We start from the raw sequence: 24,258 nt of genomic DNA on the forward strand, positions 1-24,258 counted from the left end.
CTCCATAAGAACATGTCAAAAACAGCAACAAAAGAGAGAAAGCCCCAGCTAACAAAAAGCAGTCTTCTAAACGCTTGGTTTTTTGTGTGTTTTCGCAGAATTCTCCCAAGCTCTTCTGCCCCAAGAACAGAAGCTTCGACATCGATGCCATCTACAGCGTGATCGATGACGCCAAGCAGTACGTCTACATCGCGGTCACAGACTACCTGCCCATCTCCAGCACCAGCACCAAAAGGTCAGTGAGCGCACAGCCTCGTCCTCGAGCCCATTCTCAGGGCCAGGCACACATGGGGGACCCCGGGGAGCCAGCCTGCACCCGGAGATGCTCTCTGTTCACCTTAGGTCGCTGCCCATCAGACCTCCTCGGTCTGCATTCGGATCTTCCCTGTGACACGTCTCCTCCCTCAGTCCATCTGCAGGACTCAGGGGTCGTCGCCTCCTGCCAGTGTTCCCCAGTGCTCTACCTTACAGGCACGGGAACGACTTTAAAGTGAAGACGGGGGTGTTGTCGACCTGAGCGTTATTTGAAAAATAAAAGTAAATGGAATAAAACTACGTCTTGAAGATGCGGTCGCAGGTGTCCCTGAAGGACATGCTGACACTGAGGAGGCCTGGCAGGACCTCCCGTGGAGGAGACGTCATCTCCCTGGGTCCCCGCCAGTCTTCTTTCAACGCTCCACTTTCACATGCTTTCAGCTTCAAGAAGGAGGAGACTCAGAACATGTATGTTCTCGGTCAATCCATTCCTCTCTATGAAGAAGAAAGCGTTTTAAAAATAAAGGGATTTTTTTTTTTCAATAATTCATCACTGTTTGGGGCAGTGTGTAGTCCCTGAATAGTTACATGGATACAGGCGTGGCTCTGCCCCCAAATGTTTCCTGCTTTTGCTGTCCTGCTGGGAGTGCAAAGATCTGGGTGCTTGTCTTCTAAAGAACACATTTCGTCCGGGAAAAGTTTTCAGAGGCACATTTCTGGGAGTACCACCTGAGACTTTTTAATTTGGAAAACTACAATTTCAAAATAACCATTTGCCACGGTGAAATGATACGCGTGCTCTCCATTGCTTGAATGTTTTTTAAGTTGCCAACCCCACAGAGGCATAACGTGCTTCCTCGTGCAGATGGCTGTAGGATTGCGAAAGCACGTTTCTCCCAGAACTGCTGGAGCCACTACAAAAACACTTTCACTTTAAAATGCGGTACACACTTGAATATTTATAGGTTTTTACCCATCTACTTGTGCACGGTTTCTAGCCCTCCTTTTCATTTTCCTCTCATTTATTGTGTGTGGTGTTTCCGATGTCATTTTAGATGTCGACTCCCCCTGGGGACGATTTTGAAACCTAATAGATAGGTTTTGCCTGATTTTTCCGTTATTGTGCAAGAAGAAGAAGGTCAAGTTTATGGAGGATGATTTCTTAGGATTGACAAAACCTTCATCCCATGAAGTCCCAGGAACAAAATTAAGCTCCTTTGTGGCTGGGGGAGTGGGACAGGGAAAGGGAGTTAGCATGGAGAACCTAAAATATCTTGGAAACGCAAAAGTTAGAGAAAACTAAAAGAACGATAAAGAATGGAAAACTCACATGAAGTTTTGCGTTTGGGTTACTAATCTCCCATTTCAGCTGTGAGTCAAAGGAGAGTTCTTTTCTCATACTTACCAGACCTGCCACTGTTGTCAAGGATTCTGATGAAAAGTCATCAGAGACATGAGAAATAGTTCAAACATCTAGGCTGTAATTAAATATGTAGGAATGAAAAAAAAAATTGGAAAACCCCTGAGAAAAGACACTGAAGTTTGTGTCAGCTGAGAACGTCCATTTGGTTTGGTTTTTGCTTGTTTTGGTGCATTTTGCTTCTGTGAGTGGTGGCATGACTTCATTCGTGCTGCGGTGTAACAGTGAAGCCGCACAGAGCGACACTTTTTCTTCCTTTCATGGCCTCACCAAGGGAAAACAACAAACTGCTTTAAGCATTTAATGCCTCCACTCATAAATCTGAAAGTAGGACCATTAAAATCTCAACTGTAACCAGATGAGCTTTTGCCTTACTTTAAAATAAATACTCTAATTACCTTTAACTATTTTTTTTATCAAGTGTAAATGGGCTCTAGATATTTCATAATTACAAACATGCCAATGACATGTCTCTGTCCATTATTCATTTGTGGCAAAACATTCTTTTTTGGTAGTATAAAAAAAATAATAAAGCAAGCTGGGTCTTTCAGGTTTGAAAGACAATTTTGAATAACATCACCACTAGCCAGTCTATGAGAAAATTTTCTTTTGTTTCTGTATATTACATTTTCATTACAATTAAAAAAAAAGGAAAAAATATTTAAGTCAGCCTGGCTCCTTGTCTTTTACATTGTCCTGGAGAAATCTTTCAGAGTGGTTTCAACTTGAATAAACAAGTAGATATTATCAAATATGCTACAGACTTAACTTTTAGTCTACGCACTGCTAAAACCCAAACAAAAGGAAAAATTCACATGCTCCCAAAGTAGAAATAGTTGGCAACGTGTAAAAAAATATACACACCCTCACTTAGCAGCAATGTTAGAAGCAACTTCTACTTTTCGAAAAAGTAGGAAGAGCAGAACCATGATATGTGGCCAAGTAGATCTTGCAGTAAAAAAACCGGAGGCTCTATTTCACTTCTTCCTGTTTTAACAATCGGTGCTCTTTCTTTAAGCAATTTGCTTATTTATTTGGTTCTCAGTGTGCGGTGGTTCATTATTTCCTCAGTCACGTGCAGTACATCTTTCAGAAGGAAATCAGTAAAAGTATGAAGGAACAATAAAAATGTAGGCTGGCAGCCAAGAACCCCCTCTGGCAAAGTTACCTTTTGGACGCGAAGGAGAAATAAAGCCTTTCGCAGAAAAACAAAAGCTCAGGGAGTTCACCACTCAGAGACTTGCCCTATGAGAGGTGTTGAAGGGAGCCCTTCAAATTGAAACAAAAACAACAAAATGAAAGCACACTAAGTTCCGATTAAGGTGATAAACAAGCAGTTGGAATTAGAATATTGTAATATTGTAACTCCTTTTTGGAATAGTAGATTATACTCTTAACTGTATTAAAGGAAAAGACTGTTAAAATAACTCTTGCTGCTAAAACCGGGGATGAAGTCACAGCTGACGAAGAGGTAACATCACGACATCGAAAATACAGGAGGAGAGGAGCAAAAGGATGATAGGTGAAAAGAAAAGTTCAGTCAGTAGAGAAAAGACTGTTTTTTTCTGTGAGATGCCTTGTGTAAACCCCATTGTAACTACATGACAAAAATCTAGAGCAGAGATGTGAAACAAAAAAGAGGGAGAAACGACCAAATCATCCTGGAAAACCACCAACTGGCAAAAGCAGACCGAAACAGAAAGAAAAAGAAACACGGAAAAATAAAACCAGAAGGCAGGAGATAAAATGGCCAGTAGGAAGTAAATGCTTACCCGTTAGAAATCACCCTCAGTGAAAATGCATTGAACTCACCAATCAAAAGGCACAGAGCGGCTGGAGGGACAAAAAAGCAAATACGCTTCCTATAGGGGACTCACTTCAGCTCTAGAGACACGTACAGGCTCAGATGCAGGAATGCAAGATGACGCGAACAGAAATGAAGGCAAGTGTAACCATACTTATATCAGACAAAATAGACTTTAAGCCGGAAAGGGGCCAGTACATCAAGAAGATAGAGCAATCGTAAAACACGTGCTTGCTGCCAGCACTGCGACTTCAAAACATATTAAGCAATTAATGAGGGATCATAAGGGAGAGATAGACAATAATGCAGTAATTGTAGGGCACTCTAATACCCCACATCAGCCATGGATAAACCAACCGGACAGAAAGTCAACAAGAAAATGTTGCAGCAGAACCTGGCTTTAGAACAAATGGACTTAGCAGGCGTACACAGAACATCACACCCGACGGCAGCAGAATACACCTTCTTCTCAAGTGCACATGGAACATTCCCCAGGATAAATCACATGTTAAGCCACAAATCAGCAAATTTAAGAGAGTTGAAATCATACCAACTATCTTCTCTGACCACAATCATATGAAACTAGGAATCAACAAGAAGAAAGTAAAAGGATCTACAAATATGTGAAACTAAAAGCACTTCTAAAGAGCCGTTGGGTCAAAGGAGGAATCAAAAGAGAAAAAATTGTCTTGAAAACACAACATATCGAATATTATGGGGTGCATAAGAGCAGATCCAAGAAGAAAGTTTATGACTACAAATACATACACTGGGAAATGAGAAAGATCTTAAATAACCTCACTTTACACCACAAGGAACTAAAAAAATAAGTATCAGAGCAGAAATAAATGACATAGAGACCAAATCAATAGAAAGTATCAACAAACCAAGAACTGGTTCTCTGAAAAGAAGAACAAAATTGAAGCCTTTAGCTAGACTAAGGAAAAAAGAGAGAAAGCACAAAGAAATAAACAAGAAAGAGAAGACATTACGAGTGATACTACAGAAATACCTAAAATTATGAGACTACTCTGAACAATTATATGTCAAGAAATTAAGTAAACTAAAAGAAATGACTACATTTCTAGAAACACACAACCTATGAAGACTAACACAGGAAGATGTAGAAAATCTGATCAGACCAGTTGTGAGTAAAGAGATTGAATCAGTAATCAAAAAACTCCCAACACAAGAAACCTCAGGACCAGATGGCTTCCAGACGTTTAAAGAAGAATTAACACCAGTCCTCCCCCAAACTTGTTCAAAATACCAAGAAGGAGAAACACTTTCAAACTCATTCTGTGAGGCCAGCATTACTTTGCTACCAAAACCGGATGAGGGGACCACAAGAAAGAAAACTATAGACCAGTATCCCTGATGGATATAGATGCAAATATTCTCAAGAGAATATTAGCAGACTGAATTCAGGAACACATTAAAAAGGATTATACACAATGAACAAATGGGATTTTATCCCCGGAATATAATGATATTTCAACATGTGCAAGTCAACAAATGCAAATACACTGCATCAGTAAAATGATAAATATGACACGATCATCTCAATAGACAAAGAAAAACCATTTGACAAAATAAAGCACCCTTTCATGATAATTAAAAAAAAACACCTCTAACACGGGTGCTGAAGGACGATAACTCAGCATGATAAAGGCCACATATGGCAAACCAACAGCTAACATTATACTCACTGGAGAGAAATTAAAAGCATTTCCCCCAGGATCAGGAAAAAAGCGAGGATGCCTACTGTCAGCAGTCTTACCCAATACAGTCTTGGGAGCCGTAGCCAGAGCAGTCAGGCAAGAAATAAAAGGAATACACGTTGGGAAGAAGGAAGTAAAATTATCATTATTTGCTGAGGATATAATCTTATATGTAGAAAATCCTAGAAAATCAGTTTAAAAAAAAAAAAAAACCTGTTGGTTGGGGCGCCTGGGTGGCTCAGCGGGTTAAAGCCTCTGCCTTCAGCTCAGGTCATGATCCCAGGGTCCTGGGATCGAGCCCTGCATCGGGCTCTCTGCTCCGCGAGGAGCCTGCTTCCTCCTCTGTCTCTGCCTGCCTCTCTGCCTACTTGTGATCTCTGTCAAATAAATTAAAAAAAAAAAAAACCTGTTGGAATTAATCAATAATTTCAGTACAGTGTTAAGATACAACATCGGTTGCATTCCTTTACACCAATGATGAATCCTCTGAAAAAGCAGGAAAACCCATCACATTCACAGTAACATCAAAAACAATATTCTTAGGAATAAATTTAACAAAGGAAGTGAAAGATCTGTACAGTGAAAACTACAAAGCTTTGCTGAAAGAAACTGAAGAAGACACAGATAAATGGAAAGGCATCTCTGTCCGTGGACTAGAAGAATTAATAGTGTTAAAGTGACTATCCTACTGAAAGTGATCTACAGATTCAGTGCAGTCCCCTTCAAAATAAAATTTTCTTCACAGAAATAAAAGAAATAACCTTAAAATTTGTGTGCAACCACAACAGACCCCAAACAGCCAAAACAATCCTGAGAAAAAGAACAAAGTTCAAGGCATCACACTTCCTGATTTCAAACTACATGACAAAGGCATAGTAATAAAAACAATACAAAAATAAATGACATCAACCAATGGAACAAAATAGCCCAGAACTAAACCCTGGCCTATACAGTCAATTAATGTTCAACACGGGCACCGGGAACACTCAATGGGGAAAGGACAATCTCTTCAACAAATGGTGCTGGGGAAACTGGAGAAAAACACAGAGAACAGTGAAGTTGGACCCCTATCACACGACTCACAAAAATTAACTCAAGATATAAAAAAAAAAAAAAAATAGGCAAAAGAACTAAATAGACATTTCTCCAAAGAGGACATCAAAATGGCCAACAGACACATGGAAGGATGCTCAATATCACTAATCATCAGGGAAATGCAAATCAAAACCATGATGAGACATCACCTCACACTGGTTAGAGTAGCTGTCATCAAGAATCCAAGAGACAACAGGTGCTGATGAGGATGTAGTGAAAAGGGAATCCTTATCCTTATACATAGTTTGTAGAAAGATCAGTTGATCCAGCCACTTAGGAAAATAATATAGAGTTTCCCCCAAATTTAAAATAAATTTACCATGTGATCCCGCAGTTCCACTTCTGGGTATTCAACCATAGGAAATGAAAATAGAATTCTGACAAGATATACGCACTCGCATGGTTATTGCAGCATTATTCACAATAGCCAAGAAACGGAAACACCACACATGCCTGTCGACGGATGAATGGATGGAAAGAGGAGGCGCATATATACAGTGGCATACTATTTAACCATGAGAAAGGAGAATATCCTCCCATTTGCACCAACATGGATGGACCTTGAGTACATTACGCTAAATGAAGTAAGTCAGACAGGAAAAGACAAGTGCTGTATGATATCACTTCTGTATGGAATCTAGAAAAGTTCTGCCTCTAGAAAACAGACGGTGCAATGGTGATTATCAATGGCTGGAGGATAAGGGACAAGAGTGATGGTGTTTAAGAGTGCAGACTTGTAATGAGTAGTTAATAGGTCAAGGCTAATGTGGCGTAAGTATTTTACTTTGATTATGTAATATGGTGACTATCAGTACATTGGCAATCATTACAATGTAAGAATGTACCAGAGTAACGTGCTGTGTAGCTTTTTAAATTTATACAATGCTGTGCATTGAATTTATTGAATTAAAAAAAGGAGGCAGATTGGTCTGTGGGCTATTATGCTTGCATTCAACAAATATTTATTGGGCACTGTGCAGGAGTGAGTAAAGTCTGAGCAGTGTATGGTCCCAGGAACTCCATCCCATAGGGCGAATGGACACAGAATCTATTATAACAACACAGTGTGGTGAATGGTACAATAGTATATACGTATCATATTATAGGTCCTCAGTGAGAGAGCATCTGTGGCAGGTTCAAAGGTAGCAAAAACTTATTGGAGGAAATGCTACCTGATTACATTTTAAAATATGCAGGAGTTGATCAAACAAAGGATAAGAAAGGGAGTTTTCCAGGCAGAAGGGACAGCTTGGGCAAAGTTTCAGGTGGGGAAAAATAGCCCTGCCACATGCCAGGATCTGTGACAGGGTTGGTGCTGGACACAGGTGGTGAGAGAGCAAACTGGAGGGAGGGCAGGGACCAAGACAGGAGGATCTGACTGTGCGGGGTCTGTGACTTTGGGGAGCCTCCACTGTGTTTGAATCAAGGGAGATACGCTTTTAGACAGATCACTTTGGTGGTCATGGAAAATGGACTTGACAGGGACAAGACTGGAGGCTGAGAACCAATCTGGAGCGGTTACAGTGGCCCAGATCAGGGATGATGACAGACTGGGAGGACAGAATGAAAGATATACATTCCAGAAATATCTCTGAAGTACATGGGGAAAAGGAGAGCAGGCACAAGAATGATTGCCAGGTTTTTGCTTTGGGTGATGAGATGATGAACATTATACAAAGTAGAAGGAAATAAGCAGATTTGTGACTTTAAGTTCCTTGTAAAGGTCCAGATGGGTAAAGATCTTACAAAGATAACTAGAAGGAAGTCTGAAGAAGGTTGCCTGGTGATGTGAATTTGGAGCTTTTCAACTCTAGAGGACAGTTGAGATCAAGTGTGTAGATGAAGCCACCATGGAGATGGCCTGTAGAGAGGAGGACGGGGGATGGTGATGGAGTCTTACGGGTGTATGGACCATACAATAGATAAAGGAACACTGTGAGAGATAAGGGACAGACCATCAAACCACAGGGTCATAGAAGCCAATGGAGTCCACTTTCAAGAAGAAAAGAACCATCAACAGAGCCACATGTGGCTTCAACTAACAGTAAAATAAGAATGGAATGATGTCCATTAGATTTGGCTGTTGGGACATCACCGCTCACTTGGAGATTTGCACAAAAATGGTGAGCTGGAGGCCAGGGGGCAGTAGGCTGAGAAGTGAGTGGGGGCGATGAAGTAAAGTCAGAGGTTCTAGATTACATTGTCGAGAAGTTACATTCAAAAAAATAGAAACAGACCCATACCTACGGAGAGCAAACTGATGGTCGCCAGAGGGGAGGGGCAGGAGGACAGGCAAAATGGGCAAAGGGAGAGGGAGGTACAGGCTTCCAGCTGCAGAATGAGCCAGTCACAAGGATGATGGCACAGCACAGGGAACATACTCGATGATCGCGTCACGGTGCTGTGTGGTGACAGATGGCAGCTGCCCTTGTGGTGAGCACAACGTAATGTATAGAGATGCTGGATCGCTGTGTTGTACACCGAGACTAACGTAACGTGTATCAGCTACGCTCCAAGACAGATGATAGACAGATGGAAGTTTAGTTCAAAAGGGAAAAGAAATTGTGCACCAGCCACACAGAGATGCAGTCAGGGGAGGGTTTTCTGAGCGAGATTTACATTTTGTTCTCAAACTAAGAGGAAGGGGGGGCGGGGCAGGGGGGTGGTTGAAACTCTCTTTGGGAAGGAATAGCCAATGAAACAGTTGTGTAGGGTGGTCCAGGTCTGACCCTGAACAGGTTGCCTTATCCTCTGAGCTGGGGGAAAGGGGGAGAAAGGTGTGTGAGGCTCTGGGGGGTAGAAAGGTGTGAAAGATCAGAACAGAGAAGCTCTACGTTGTGCATGGGGGGAGAAAGCAGTTTCTCTCGAGTGCGGTACAGCTTAGAGTAGCTACAGAAATGTCCTAGTGGAAGAACTTGCCCAAGGCAAGGACCGGGTGATGGATGGCGGTGAGGGCCTAGATGCCTTTGTGATGTCTCCTGCCTCACGGGGCTGAGCTGACCTTGTTCGGCAGTCCTTGGCTTTGTGGCTGTAGAAACAGACCAAGGGAGGTGCGGCTTTGACCCAAGAGCTCGAGGAAGGGGCAGGGCATGTGTCCTTCAGGTGATCACTGAGGTTGGGCTGGGTTGGGAAGGGGACCCGGAGCTGAAGGAGCAGGAGAGTGAGGGGGTCACGCAGGGCAAGAGAGCGCTCAGTGGGGATTTCACAGGGTGCGGGACACTGGGGGACCACAGGCTAGTCCATATAAAGAGGAGACATTTGGAGGTGCGCTGATCACAAAGCCAGCAGACTAAGGTTTTGATAATACTTTATTAGTCCAACCTGAGTTGGCCTGGAATGAGGGGAAGATTTGAACCAGTGAACAGAGGGTCTAGCGCATCAGAGCTGAGGGGAGATAGAGAGATTTGGGGCTTGTCTTTAAGATGGAAATGTTTGTTGTTTTTGCTTTCTAAATGAGAAATGGATGACAGTTCTGGAAGTGACACCGTGTGGTGTTGGGGGCGACCCCATCTCCTAAACCAGGTGGGTGAACTGTGGTGGCAAATGACATGGAAGAAGTTCTGGAGAAGCTGTGGCCTCAGGAGGAGTCAGGAGTCGGTTAAGGCAAAAGGCTATGGATTCGGGACAGAGGCTGAGCCTCCAGGAGACCTCGTTGGCCTGGTGGAGAAGTCCAGGGCCAGAGTAGCTGGCGGCTTGGTCAGGAAAGAGGAAGGCGGCCTGGAAATGAGAGTGTGGGGAAGTTTGGGTGATCAGAGCAGAAGCTCACTTGGGAGGCAGGGGGGCAGTTTCCAAGGAAGAGGTTCTCGAAGCCTTTGGGGACTAATGGGGTGCTCAGAGGATTCTGTTGGAAAGTTGACTCTCAGCGCACAGGTGAGCTGAGGTGATGAGGAGCAGTGAGGACAGCAGGCGGTGGAGGTCAGTCTGTCCACACCCCTGAGGCCCCAGTGGTGGGAGAACTCATTTCAGGCAAGGGGAGGACCCAGGAGAGCATCCTCTGTAGGTGCCCAACCCAGGAGATCTGTGTGTTTTCAAGGTATCCTATCAGGTTATGTCTATATTGAAGAAAAAAGTAATGATCGGGTTAATATAAATGTTCTTTGCAGTCTAGTAAATTTCTTCCCCCAAACTAACTTATTTTCTTTATTTTTATCCACATGGATATTATTCCTACAGGACTTACTGGCCAGACTTGGATGGGAAAATAAGAGAAGCATTAGTTTTGCGAAGCGTTAAAGTTCGACTCCTTATAAGCTTCTGGAAGGAAACTGACCCCCTTACATTTAACTTTATTTCATCTCTTAAAGCTATTTGCACTGAAATAGCCAACTGCAGTTTGAAAGTTGTAAGTATGATGTTGACTTCAGTATTATTACATAAAAAGGGCTGATTCCCTCCCCACGTCCATAAAAGCTGTAGGCACGCGCATTTGCATAAACGGCCAGTTAAGAACCAGGATTACGGTCTCTGACAGTAAGAAAATATTTCAAAAGTAGGATAAGTATTTTTTTTTTTAAGAGAAACACAGGAGAAAAAGAGCCTGGAACCCATGTTTGCTGGAGCCCTCCTGGCCTCGCCCTGTTTTTACACACTGCCTGTTGGGTCTTCTCTGCTTTGCTTGAACTGCCTCATTCACCTGCCATTCCTGTTTCTAAGTCTGTGACCATCAGAGGAGTGACACGTGCTCCTCCACAGGGTCCCACCACCACCACCCGAGCTCCAGTCTCTCGGGCTGTGTGCTAATCCACATCGTTTGAGGGAGGCAAGACTGGGACCAGGTCCTTAGCTCATCTTTGATTCTTCTCGGGTCCTCACATGTGACGCCCTCTTCCTCCCCTCTGGGCCTTTGCACACGCTGTTCCCTCTGCCTACAGCACTCTCTTCCTTTGTGCCTTACCTGACTAAGGCCCGCTAGTCCTTTAGGGCTCACCTTTTCCAACCCCCACCGCAGTCATTCAGTAAATATACCCTGAGACCCTACTCTGTGCCTGGCACCCTTCTGGGCGATGGCTCTGTGCTCCATGCAGTCTTTAGGGACCAAGATGACAGGGATGTCACCATCGCCTCTGACACATAGCTTCCGAGGTAGTCCCAAGCCTCGGCATCCCCAGGCCAGGAGGAGAGAGAGAATGGAGGACTGCCCATGACGCGTTTCTGGGGTGGACCTGGAGGTGTGAAGATCCCTTTAGCCTTTCTTCTGCTGCTCAGCAGTCACTCACCCCACCACACCTAATGGCAGGGGAGGAGCGTGTTCCCCAAAAGACAAAGGAACGGGTCTGTGGGTCATCAGTCTGCCATTCTGGGCACGCACACGGAGAATCCTCATCCCCCATTGGGTACCGCACAGCACAAAGTTCAGGACCTCCCAGAGACGTGCAGACCTGGACCTCACAGTTCGATAAATAGAAACTAAAAAGAAAATGATTACCGGTAAGACCCAAAACCCAGGTTGAAGTTACCTCCTCCCCATATAACAGGGACAGGGGAAGGCCCATTAAATGTATGTACCACTAGCCACAGCCAGGGGGTATAGCTCAGTGGTAGAGCATTTGACTGCACTAGCCACAGCCAAAGGTTTTGTTGCACGTAATTCTGAAATGTGACCAATATGCTTCCTTGCTCCTGTACTTCTGCCTCTGCCTCCCTACCCCCTCCCCTTCTTCCTCCCCCTTCCCCTCCTCTTCTCCCTCTCTCTCTCATTAATGGTGGCTTCATTCAGCTCATCAGATTTGGGTGGGAAGATTATATTGATTTTGATTATTCCAGTTATCAGATCTTTGCTGCAGGATTGAGTCTTAACTGGCCTCAGTCACTTAAAGTATTTTTCAAACTAATTTTCTGCTCTTAGGCTCCTGGCACAATCAATTGTTCCAACCCTTTGAAATACCAAATTTCCAGTACATCCGTTCTCTTTCCTGTCTGCTTATAAGCCAGCAAATCTGATCCTGAGCTCATTCATCTCTGATAACTTCTGGAAAGCACTAATAACAAACAACATACACTACTAACAATTTGTTGCCTATCCCTTGCCCTGGAGCCAGAGGTTTTTTGGGGGGGGCGGGGAGTGGGGGGAGTGCTTGGTCTTCCTTCCAAATTAATGCAGGTTATGGTTTTACCAAATACTTTGCCACTGCTTTGTTCTCTATTCTTTCCATGCTGCAGGACCAATTTCCTTGTTGCCTGCTACTCATTGGGTAAACCGTTGTTACATCCATTAAGTTTTTATCATTACTCTGTGGCACCATCTCATTTCACTTTGCCTAGAAGTAGTAAGTGCTTAATTTTTTTTTAAATGAAGGAATTTCTTGAGTATAGACATTTGGACAGGCACTGAATTACATACTTTGTATGTACTATCTAATATTCACAACTACACTATGAAGCAGGAACATTTATATTATCAAGACATAGAAATTTATATTGTACATTGTAAAGACTTGAGAAGCTACACATCTGACTTACATATTTCTGGGATAACCCAAAATATAGATAAAATGTTCTTTAACTCATTCATACCATTAAATTTTTTTTAAGTTGAAGTTATCAACAATATAAAGACATAAAATTCTAGGATTTACCATAGATTTCAAAAAATCACGATTCTCATGTAGATTACATTTTAATCTCCCTAACATTCTAATAATATTGATGGAAAACAGAAATTTTTATCTCCGTTTAACTGTTTTTATAAACTGTGGTAGCCATGCACATGTCTGAGTTAACAAATCAGTATTAGAAATAATACAAACCTGTTTGTGAAGCCTACAGCTAACATCTTACTCAATGATGAAGAGTTGAAAGCTTTTCCTTTAAGATCAGAAACAAGACAAGGGTTCCAGCTCTTACCGTTCCTGTTCAACATAGTGCTGGAAGCCCTAGCCAGAGCAATCAGGCAAGAAAAGGAAATAAAAAGTATCAGAATTGAAAAGGAAGAAGCAAAATTGTCTCTATTTGCAGATGACATGATTTTCTATTTATAAAATCATAAGACTCAACCCCAAAAATGTTGGATTTAATCAATGAATTCAGCAAAGTTGCAGGATACAAAATTAAAATACAAAAACCAGTGGTGTTTCTACACACTAACAATGAAATTTCTGAAAAAGTAATAAAGACATAGATTCCATTTATACTAGCATCAAAACAACAAAATACTTAGGAATAAACTAAGGAGATGAACCATTTCTATGCTGAAAACTGTAAGACGATGTAAGAAATCGAAGATGATGCCAAAAAAATGGAAAGGTATCCCACATTCACAGGTTAGAAAAATGGATATTGTTTAAACGTTAATACAACCAAAGCCATCTATAGATTCGGTGCAATCCAACCAAGATTCCAGTGGCATTTTTACAGAAGTAGAAAAAACGCTCATAAAATTTATGTGGAACTGCAAAAGACCCTGAATAGCCAAAGAAATCTGGAGAAAGAAGAGCAAAGAAGCAAGTATTACACTTCCAAATTTCAAGCTAGGCTATAAAGCTATGGTCATCAGATATGGTACTGGCATAAAAACAGACCAATGGAATAGAACCAAGAGCTCAGAAATAAACCCAAGCATATGCAGCCAACCAATATTTGACAAGGGAGCCAAAAATACTCAATGGAGAAAAAAATAATCTCGTCAACAAATGGTGCTGGGATAACTGGATATCCACATGTAAAAGAATGAAACTGGACCCAAATCATACACTGATCACAAAAATGAACACAAAATGGATTAAAGACTTAACTGTAAGACCTGAAACCATGAAACTCCTAGAAGAAAACACAGGAACGAAGTTGTTTGACATGGATTAAGGTAATAATTTTTTAGATGGGACACCTAAAATACAGGCAACAAAATTAAAAAGAAACAAAGTGAAAAGACCACCTATGGAAGGGGAAAAATGTTTGCAAAGCATATATTTGATAAGGGCTTAATACCCAAAATGAATAAAAAACTCATAGGGCTTAATACCCAAAATGAATCAAAAACTCATACAACTGAATAATAACCCAATTTAAAAATGGACAAAGCACCTGAATAGACATTCTCCAGAGAAGATATACAGAAGGCCAAGAGGTACATGAAAAGATGCTCAACATTGCTAGTCATTAGGGAAATGCAAACCAAAACCGCTGTGAGATAGCATGCATGTTAGGACAGCCATCATCAAAAAGACAAGAGATAACAAGGATGTGGAGAAAAGGGAGCCTGTGTGCACCATTGGCGGGAATGTAGATGGGCACGGCCACTATGGAAGATGGTATGGAGAATCCCCAAAAATTAAAAACAGAACTACAATGATTCAGCAATTCTATTTATGGGACTATATCCAAAGGAAACTAAAACACTAACTCAAAAAGGTATCTGCACCTTTGTGTTCTTAGCGGCAGTATTCATGGTAGCCAAGACATAGAAACAACTTAAGTGCCTGTCAGTGGATGAATGGATAAAGAAGTGGTGGTATACCTATACAACGGACTGTCATTCAGCCAGAAAAATGAAGAAATACTACCATTTTTGACAACATGGATGGACCTTGAAGGCATTATTCTAAGTGAAATAAGTCCGAGAAAGATACTGTATGATATTGTATGTACAGTCTAAAATTAAAAACAAAGAACACAAAGTCATAGAAAAAGAGATGAGACTTGTGGTTACGGGGAGTGCGGTGTAAAGGCAGGGGAGACGGGGAATTGGAGGAAGGTGGTCAAGGGTACAGATTTCCAATTACAAGATAAATACTAGAGATTCAACGTACAACATGATGACTACAGCTAACACTGCTACGTGGTATGCAGGTAAGTTGCTAAGAAAATAAATCCTAAGAGTTCTCATTACAAGGAGAAATTTTGTTTATTCTTCTTTCTTACCTTTTTATGTATCTATATGAGAAGATGGATGCTAGCTGGACGTATTGTGGGTCATGTCATGATACGTGTAAAAGCATAATGCAGGACAACTTTAATTTATACAGTGCTAGATGTCAATTACTCCTCAGTAAAATGGAAAGAAACAGGTCTATGATCACTACTATGGATCTATTTTCCACACCACATTTGCAAGTGAACGTGATAACCAGGAGTGGGGTCGGGGTACCCATCTCAGTTTGGAATCAGATAATCAAGGATTAGAGGAAACACTGGTATGGTCCCAGAAAGCCAGGCAGAGACCCAGGAGAATAGAGTCCGTTTGTGTTCAGTACCTTTCCATGGATGAGAGAATCCTGGGGGTTGTTTCAGCTCAGGGATGGCATTTTCTAGATAACTGAAGTGGCACGTGGGACACCATGGAAAAGCAAGTGAAGCACTGTATTCCCAGTGCTTAGCAGGATGCTGGCACAAGGCATTCAGAACGTGTGTGTTGGGTGGATGGAAGGAAGGAAGGAATCAAAAAAGGTAGCTGATGAAGGTTGTTCAGGAAGGATCTGTGAACCAGGGAGTGGAGGGAGCAGGAAGCATGTGGACGTGGAGTCACTTTGGCACACTCCAGTGTGCTGGAAAAGGGTGAAGGCTCTGCCGGGTGAGCTGATTCACTCCGAGTTCAGTACACGTGCAGTCGGGAGCGCCATCGCCAGACGGACCAGGTTCAGCAGTGTCCTAAGACACAGGCCTGATGATGATTTAGATATGACAGCACCCACAGATCAGGAGATGACAGCCCTTGGATTGACTTTTATTCACAGATCTCAAGAGAAGGGAGCAAGATGGGAAGCCCCAGGGTCATCGGGGAGGCAGGAGTGAGGGAAGCATGGACAAGAACTTTTGGTTTACAGAGTTGGGGAAGGGGCAAGGCAGGATAAACCCAGTTCGGACTAGCAAGTTTGAATGACTTCGGTGGGCTTTTGGGCCTAGTTGTCTGGTACCTGACCCTGGGGTGATTAGGGCAGGTGGATAGTGGCCCTGAGCGGGAGCCCATAAAGGAGGTGGCTCAGGGTATGGACCATGGACTGTTTGGGTTACGCATGAGAAGGGTTCTCACAGGCAAGTTGTTTGCTATCTCCAGGAATTAGCCAGCCCTCGGGAGGGCAGTCCCTCCAGGCTCAGCATGGCTCAGATGTCAAACCATGAGAACACAGAAAAGAAGACATGACTAAAACAGACAGAAGCAGAGGGAAGAAAGTCTGGAGCCTACCACGCGTGGTGCCTTTGCTCGCCCCTCTTCTCCAAGACACTGCCCGTTGAAATCTCCACCATGAAATATTAAATGCTCTCATTTAAGATTAGCAAGAAATCATAAGGAAAGCAGAATCCATCCTTTTGTACTCTTCTTAGTCAAGAGATCACCCTCGAGGGTGGGTCATCCTGTGAGCTCGGTCACGGTTCGGGTCTCATCTGAGCAGTTACCAGTTCTAGCAGATTCTGGAAACACCAGCCCACCTGCCTCCACTGGCAGCCCCCTCTCAGCCCACCCACCCCAGACCCCAGGCCCGAGAGCTGCTTTTGGGGTCACAGTGAAGTTGAAATTCAGGATTCACAGTCTGAAGTGGTGATTTGTTTTTGACTTATTAAAAGAGCTTGCAGACCAAGGTGTTGAGATGCAAGCATTTGTTCTCTTGGCAAAATCTCTTTTGACCTTTGCAAATCCCCCGCTGAATCACCTAGTCATTGACACAGGGCCTGCGGCTTTTATAACGCGTGCAACAGAGGGACATTAATTCAGTTCGTTAGCATGCGTGGCAGAGAGCACCCCGAGGCAGACCTCAAATACCAGTGCACCCTGATGAGTAAGGCAACGAGAATTAAAGAAACTTCTGGCCTTCACCCCGTTGAAAGAATGAATTTTATGCTCATTTTGCAGCTTAAAAGTGTTAATTATAGATCTAGTTGAGCATGCTAATTTTCCCTCTTGTTGCCCATATAGATGGGAGGACAAAAATAGCTTCATCTATATGAAGCAACAAGATTGTGGCTTCGATAACCCAGTATGAGGTTGGCTGTGGATATTTGGAGAAAAAACCCTTTTGTGCTCCTGAACAAAACCAAAAATGTTCCTTATTCGCCTGCTTTCTTGATTTGCTTATTTTTGTGTCTTACAGAAATTTTTCGATCTGGAAAGAGAGAATGTGTGTGCTACAAAAGAACAAAAGGATCACACCTTTCCTAAATTAAATCGCAACAAGTACATGGTGACGGACAGCGCAGCTTATATCGGTAGGTGTCTGGGCTGTCCGGCTCCTTGGGGGACCATGCAGGCCGACGGTGGTCCCACCGTGTTCTTCCATGCCCCGCAGGCCCTGGAGGAAACAGGACGGGGAGGACAAACTGCCCCTTGAACTGAACATCTCCTCTAGGGCTTGGTTCAAGTATGAGGACACCATAGAAGATGTTTTTAATAAGTGTTTTCAGAAATTCTTTGGCCCACTTGCTTCGTGTTATGGGTGAGGACGTGAGTGGCTCATGAAAGGCAAGTCCCAGGGGCACCCAGGTGGCTCGGTCAGTTGGGCGTCTGCCTTCGTTCAGCTCAGGTCATGATCCCGGAGTCCTGGGATCGAGCCCCGAATCAGGCTCCCTGCTCAGGGTGGGCTCTGCTTCTCCCTCTGCCCCTCACCCTGCTCGTGTTTCTTTCTCTCTCATTCTGGCTCTCTCTCAAATAAATAAATAGAATTTAAAAAAAGAGTCCTGAGAGTCAAACGAACACAGTGCTCTCTTCCCACCCACTGTACCTCAGCCAGTCTGTCCCGAGTCACAGGAGGCCGACCCGACGGCCGCTCAGCACAAGGAGGAGCACTGCCTGGACGAGCGTCCCTCCTCCGCCGCTCGGTAAATGTCTGCCCTCGGAGAACTTGCTTACGCTCTCTAAGCCTCAACATCCTCTGTACGATGGGGCCCATAACAGTTTCTCCTTCGTTGGGTGAAATTTAAGCAGAATAATATATGCAGGGTACCTTGCACAATTAGAATCCTGGCACATAGATAATAACGGATTCGTGTCAGCTGTTATTTTTAGGGTAATAATGCTCCAGATGCCGAAATCATACCAGCTGGTGGAATTACTAATGTGTCCGTCTGTGCTCCTTTCCTACAGTGTGCATGAGTCCAGAGTAATCCCTTAACTGGTACCATCAACATCGGAGTGGAAATTGTTATCTATAAAAGAAGGGACATAAATCCCAGAACGGCAGTCTGGCTATTACATTGTACAGAGGACATGGCAGGCTCAAAGCGGAAAAGAAAAACGGGTGTGGGATGGAGGAATAAGGAATATGGTGGGTTTTTTTCCCCCCAGTTCAGTGAGTGAGTGAAGAGTATGGCCTTTGCTTTGTAAAGAACTTTATCTCATTTGATTTTTTTCCCCTAAGATTTTATTTATTTGACAGCGAGAGAGAGGGAGCATAAGTAGACAGAGTGGCAGGGAGAGGGAGAAATAGGGTCTGCACTGACCCAGGAGCCCAATGCTGGGCTCAATCCCAGGACCCGGGGATCATGACCTGAGTTGAAAGCAGCCACATCTGACTGAGCCACCCAGGCGCCCCCATGCCTCTGTTTTCTTATCTGTAAAATGGGTATAAAAGTATCCACCCTTTGGTGGTGGTAGAAAGATTAAAAGAGATAATAATAGGAAAACTCCAAACACTGGCTCTTATCTGTCTCAATCCTTAGTAAATACAGATTTTTGGCTCTCTCTTTTCTTCTCCCTGTACAATATATTTTTAGAATAGACTTTTTTTTTTTAGAGCAGTTAGGTTCACAGCAAAACTGAACAGAAACTACAGAATTCTCACATCCCTCTGCTCCTCACACACGTAACACAACCTGCCGCGTTATCAGCCGCCCCCACAAAGTGGTGCATTGGCTACAATGGGTGAACCCACACGGATCCTGATGTACAGTGGGGGTTCACCCCACTGTGTAATGACGTGTATGCACGATGACTGTGTCATAGTCATTTCCCTGTCCTACCCGTCCTCTGTGCTCCCTGCCTCCCTGCCAGCTCCTGGCAACCACTGATCTCTTTTTACAGTCTCCGTTGTTTGGGCTTTTCCAAGCTCTCACATAGTTGGACTCGAATCGTGTATATCCTTTTCAGGTCGGCTTCTCTCACTTAGCAGTATGCGTTTAAGCTTTCTCGGGATCTTGGATGGCTAGATAGCTTATGTCTTCTTTGTGCTGAATAATATTCCACTGTCTGGAGGGATCAGTTTATCTCCATTTACCTTCAGGACATCTTGGTTGCTTCCAGGTTTAGGCAGTTATGAGTAAGCTCATGAGTAAACTTATGAGTAAGTTATGAGTAAACATTTGCATGCATGTTTTCCTGTGGACATGTTTTCAACCCCATTGGGTTATGGCAAGGAGCATGACTGTCCCATCGAATGGTCAGACGATGCTGAGTTTTGTGAGAAACTGCCAAACTGTCTTCCAAGGGGCCTCTACCATTTTGGATTCCCAGCAGCAGTGACGGGAGAGTTCCTGCTGCTCCGCATCCTCGCCAGCATTTGGTGGTGTCAGTGTTCCAGATTTTGGCCATTCTCGTAGGTATATAGAGGTACCTCCTCACTGTTTTAGTCTGCATTTCCTTGATAAATAGATGTGGAGCATTTCTTAATATGCTTTTTTACCATCTCAATGTCTTCTTGGATGAGGTGTCTTTGGCCCATTTTTTTTCATCAGGCTTTTCATTTTCTTATTGTTGAGTTATTTGGAATATATATTTGCAAATATTTCCTCCCAGCCCGTGGCTTATCTTATTCTCTTGACAGTGTCTTTCACAGAGAAAACATTTTAAATTCTAATGAAGTCCAGCTTATCAGTGATTTCTTTCCTGGATCGTGCCTTTTGTGTTGTGTCTAAAAAGTCCTCACCAAACCCAAGGTCATATAGATTTTCTTATTTGTCATTTTCGAGGAGTTTTATTAGTTTTGCATTTTACATTTTTCTTTGATCCATTTAGAGTTATTTTTTGTTAAAGGTGTTGGGTCTGTGTCAAGATTCCCTTTTTTGCAGGTGGATGTCATTTTTCCGGTGCCATTGTTGGAAAGACTAGCTTTGCCCCTCGTATTGCCTTTGCTCCTCCGTTAGGATGAGTTCACTCTATCTACATGGGTCTATTTCTGGCTCTCTATTATAATGCATTTTTAAATGAGTTCACTTTACACACAGCATTTGGCAAAACATTAATTCCCTAGAGCAAGGCATAGCCCTTGTATAAAAATATTTAAAGAGCATCCAGAGGGAAAATTCATTGATAATTTAAATAATTATCAGCACATTCTGGAAATCTCTTAAGTCGTCATGCGGACACCTGCTGAAAATGCTGAATTACGAATAATCCACACTAGACCTTGCGTGGAAGTATAGCTCATTAAATCTTCATGAGACTTAACATTCCCCATGAAGACTTAACATTCCCCGAACAGTACTCTCTCTCTAATTTTGAATTCTCTGGAGTATATTTGAGTCTGGCTTGGTGCATTTGTCCAGAAAATGGTTTGAACTGTTGGAGGGTTGACAAGGGGGTGGTAGGTTAATTGGAAGCACTCAGGAGGCTCACTGAGGCACACATACCTTCCCAGGGAGCTTATCTGTACCAGCGCCATGGTTCCCGGGATGGCCCTATAGTCCTCCCGCTGCCCAGCCCCGCGCACGCATTTGGGAAGCCACGATGGCAGGCTCAGCCCTGGGTGGAACCGTGTCCCGGTTGAGAAAACGCGGACACAGGTACGTGATTCTGAACTTGAGCCAAACCATGAGGAAGTGAAAGGTGGGAAAACATGATCCCCCTGGTGGGGGAGGCCTCTGTGGGCCTGGGAAAGCGCTGCCTAGGGCTGGAGTTCCAGAGAAGAACCTAGTTAAAGCTTTGGAGAATCAAAGGTGCAGGATCTTGGCTCCATCCATTGTCTTGAAGGGAAAAGCCGAATCTCACAAAATAAGCCTCCAAAATCTTGTCACTTCTCATCTTTCTGTCTTCTCATGTGGCTCCCCAAAGCCTGTTTCCATCTCTGTGTTTCTCAGAAAGTGTGGTCCCTAGAGGAGAGGAGCTCAGTGCAGCCCGATGCTCCAGCGCTATGGCTGCCGCTGAAGCCCGGAGGTGGGGGAGGGGAATGCACTGTTGGTACCACACGGGCCAGGAGCAGACATGACACGGAACAGAAGCTGAGGTGTGGGCGGTGGGGTCCGACCTGGCTCTGAAACTCAGCTCTGATATTTTTCCACTCCAGTCTTGGACAAAGTACCTGACCTTTCTGTGCCTTAATTTCCCCATCAGTACAATGGAATATTATCACCTCGCAGCCTCGCAGTGGGTATTGAATGAGATCATGTAATGAGAGAACGAATTCGCCACCTGGCACTCAGCTGTGGGGACGAGACTTGAGCGTCTTAGCCACAGCCCTCGAAAGGCGGCACGCAGGAGCGCAGGGGTCTTCTGTTTATGGGAGGACTCGAAGGTGCTGCCTGCCAGCGGGTTCCAGAATAACTCTTAACCTGCATTTGCTGCTAATCCCCAGTTTAAGAAGTCCAAGCCTGCATTTCCGTGGCATTGAATGTCACGCAGACCTGCCACCACTGAGCACGGCCGTGTGTCTGAGAGCACCTGGGCAGAGACACAGCTCTGGAAGAGACTCCAACACCATATCATGAACCCTCTGGTGGACGGTCCCCTCATTTATAGCAATAAAATTCATCCAATGTCATGTCTGTCATGAAACCATCAGGGGTAACAGTGTGGTGTTTGGGGAGTGGCGGGAGACAGTGTGAGATGGAGGACAGAGAGAGGGAGAAGAGTTTGATCTCTATGCTGATAATATTTTATTTAGGGACCCAGTATTAGGCCCCGAGGAATAAAGTCAAGGAGCGCAGTGGGAGAAAAGGGAACTACTTCCGCTATTCCAGGAAGGGCCAGTGGAAAGGGGAGTTCATACGTGTGGGGCCTCCAGAGAGCAGAGGAGGACCCACAGGATGAGCGCCAGGAAGGAACGGATATCATCTCTCTGTGAATGCCTCTTCCTGCCCAAATGACTGCAGGGCCTTGGGCCAGGGAGGCCCAGTGTCTTGTTCAGCAAATATTCCTACAGCAATGGCTGAAGAGACTCTGAGGGCCTAGAAATCAAGCTCGACACTTAACATGTTTTCCGTTTTCTTTATGAAACCATCTCTGAACCAAAGAGGAGCACAAAACTGAGAGCTGAGACCAGACCCAGGCCAGTAGTAATTCAAGAAATCTTTTTTTAATGAGAACACTACTTCCTTTATGGTATTATAAATAGTCTGTGGAGACCTGGGTCCACCATTGATCAGATCTGCTCACCTTCTGAGCCTCAGGCCTCTCATCTGTGGATTGGGTGTAAATCCTACCAACTATGAAAGATAATGGATACAAACTCCAAGCCCAGTGCTTTGCTCGTAGTAGGCACTTAATAAAGGACAGTTTCTCTCCCCCCCCCACCAAGGCCCTTATATCCCACTTCTTCCCTGACTCTTCCCCAGCACGCTCCAAGATCCTGATCATATTTTTGTTCACATCCGTCTGCAGGTGTGGCTCTCTAACTTCCTAATTGATGTTTCTGTGTATCTGTTCTGACTCAACAAAATGCTTTCCTGACTCAGGCAGCCAGAGTTGGGAACCCTTTCCCTTGCCCTCATGGCACTGTGCGCATTCATCTCTCTGCATGATAATCATTGTGTTTCCTTCCTGGACTCCTTGAAGTCAGGGACTGTCATTGTCTGGTTTGTATCGTGGCCCCACGTACCCATCTGGGAGACACTAGACACTCAGGAAATGTGCATTAAATGAAGGACAAAAAGATCAAAGAAATGAACGGTACTGAACCCTCCTGAGGAGAAAACTTTGTCCTCCCACTAGATCCTTCTCCCCAGTGGGTGCCAAGATAGGAGATTCAAGTGGGATTTTGGGGTAGTCTCTTCTTTTATCTACTCCCCCGCTGAAGATGAACTAGACGTGAGTGACCTAGATACGATTGGCCCCTTCTGGAAAAGATTCCAGCCTTACTACCTAGGGGCTGAACCGCGCCCCCCCGCCAAATTCATATGTTGGAAGTTATAACTCCCAGTACCTCAGAATATGACCTTATTTGGAGTGAGGGTCTATGTAGAGGTCATCAAGTCAGAATAAGGTCATCAGGGTGAGCCCTGATCCAATTTGACCAGTGCCCTTCTACATAAGGGAAATTTGGACCCAGAGATAGACATGCAGAGAGGGAAGAGACTGTGAAGAGACACGGGGAGAAGCTGGCCATCTTAGATGCCCAGCAGGGTGGCTCGGAACAGATTCTCTGTCCAGGTAGGAACCAACCCTGCCGCCATGTTGGTTTTGGACTTCTGGCCTCCAGAACTATGAGACGATAGATTTGTCTGGTTTAAGCCGCCCAGTCCATGGGCCTTGGTTACGGCAGCCTTAGCAAACTAGTAATACACTGCCCCACACCAGGCAGCTGTGCTGGGGAGCCACCGTCAGAGCAGCTGCCTCGCTTCCCAAGCCAAGAAGCCAGCTCCTGGACCCGGAAAATGACCTACAGGCCGAGCAAGGAGAGGTCTGTCCATTCAGACAGGGACTGATCCTCCTCCTCTGGCTTCAGCCTTTTCTTCGACAGACAAGCTTGTGAGCACTGTAATCAGAATCCCTCCTCTGTACGTCCGGATCAGATGTTGTCTCTGAGAAGGTAGTAATTGTTCACAGGATTTTTAAGTGTATTCCTATATATCCTAAATGTTGCGGTATTTAGTGTGTCTTGTGAACGTCAATAAGAAATAACATTTACAAAAAAAAAAAAAAAAACCCAGCAGATTCCTTGTTTTGAGTTTCAAGTTGAGCAAAGCTGAAGAAAATGCCAAAATAATATGCAAATATTAATATGCCATATGTAAGGCCTCTTGGAATTTTTTTCCTCAGCTGTCAACACAATTCAATCTCCCTGTCATCATCATCATTATTATTTTTTTAAATAGAATCTGCTCAGTGTTTCATTAAACGGGGACTGTTCCCCATGGCTCTTAACTCGGCACCGTTCTCTCCTTTGTTT

The 24,258-nt window shown here is 44.0% G+C and overlaps 1 protein-coding gene across 3 annotated transcripts in view; it reads left to right on the forward strand.

Moving 5' to 3' along the window:
• The window catches only part of PLD5 (phospholipase D family member 5), a 400,444-nt gene that overhangs the window by 370,700 nt on the left and 5,486 nt on the right, over positions 1 to 24,258 (forward strand). For all 3 annotated transcript variants that reach the window (XM_045981914.1, XM_045981916.1, XM_045981915.1), the window contains exons 7-9: positions 99 to 235; positions 10,469 to 10,637; positions 17,317 to 17,431. In XM_045981914.1, coding sequence (XP_045837870.1) covers positions 99 to 235; positions 10,469 to 10,637; positions 17,317 to 17,431 — 421 coding nt within the window. The remainder of the gene's footprint in view (positions 1 to 98; positions 236 to 10,468; positions 10,638 to 17,316; positions 17,432 to 24,258) is intronic.

Source organism: Meles meles, chromosome 17, assembly GCF_922984935.1.
Source record: "Meles meles chromosome 17, mMelMel3.1 paternal haplotype, whole genome shotgun sequence".
NCBI lineage: Eukaryota > Metazoa > Chordata > Mammalia > Carnivora > Mustelidae > Meles > Meles meles.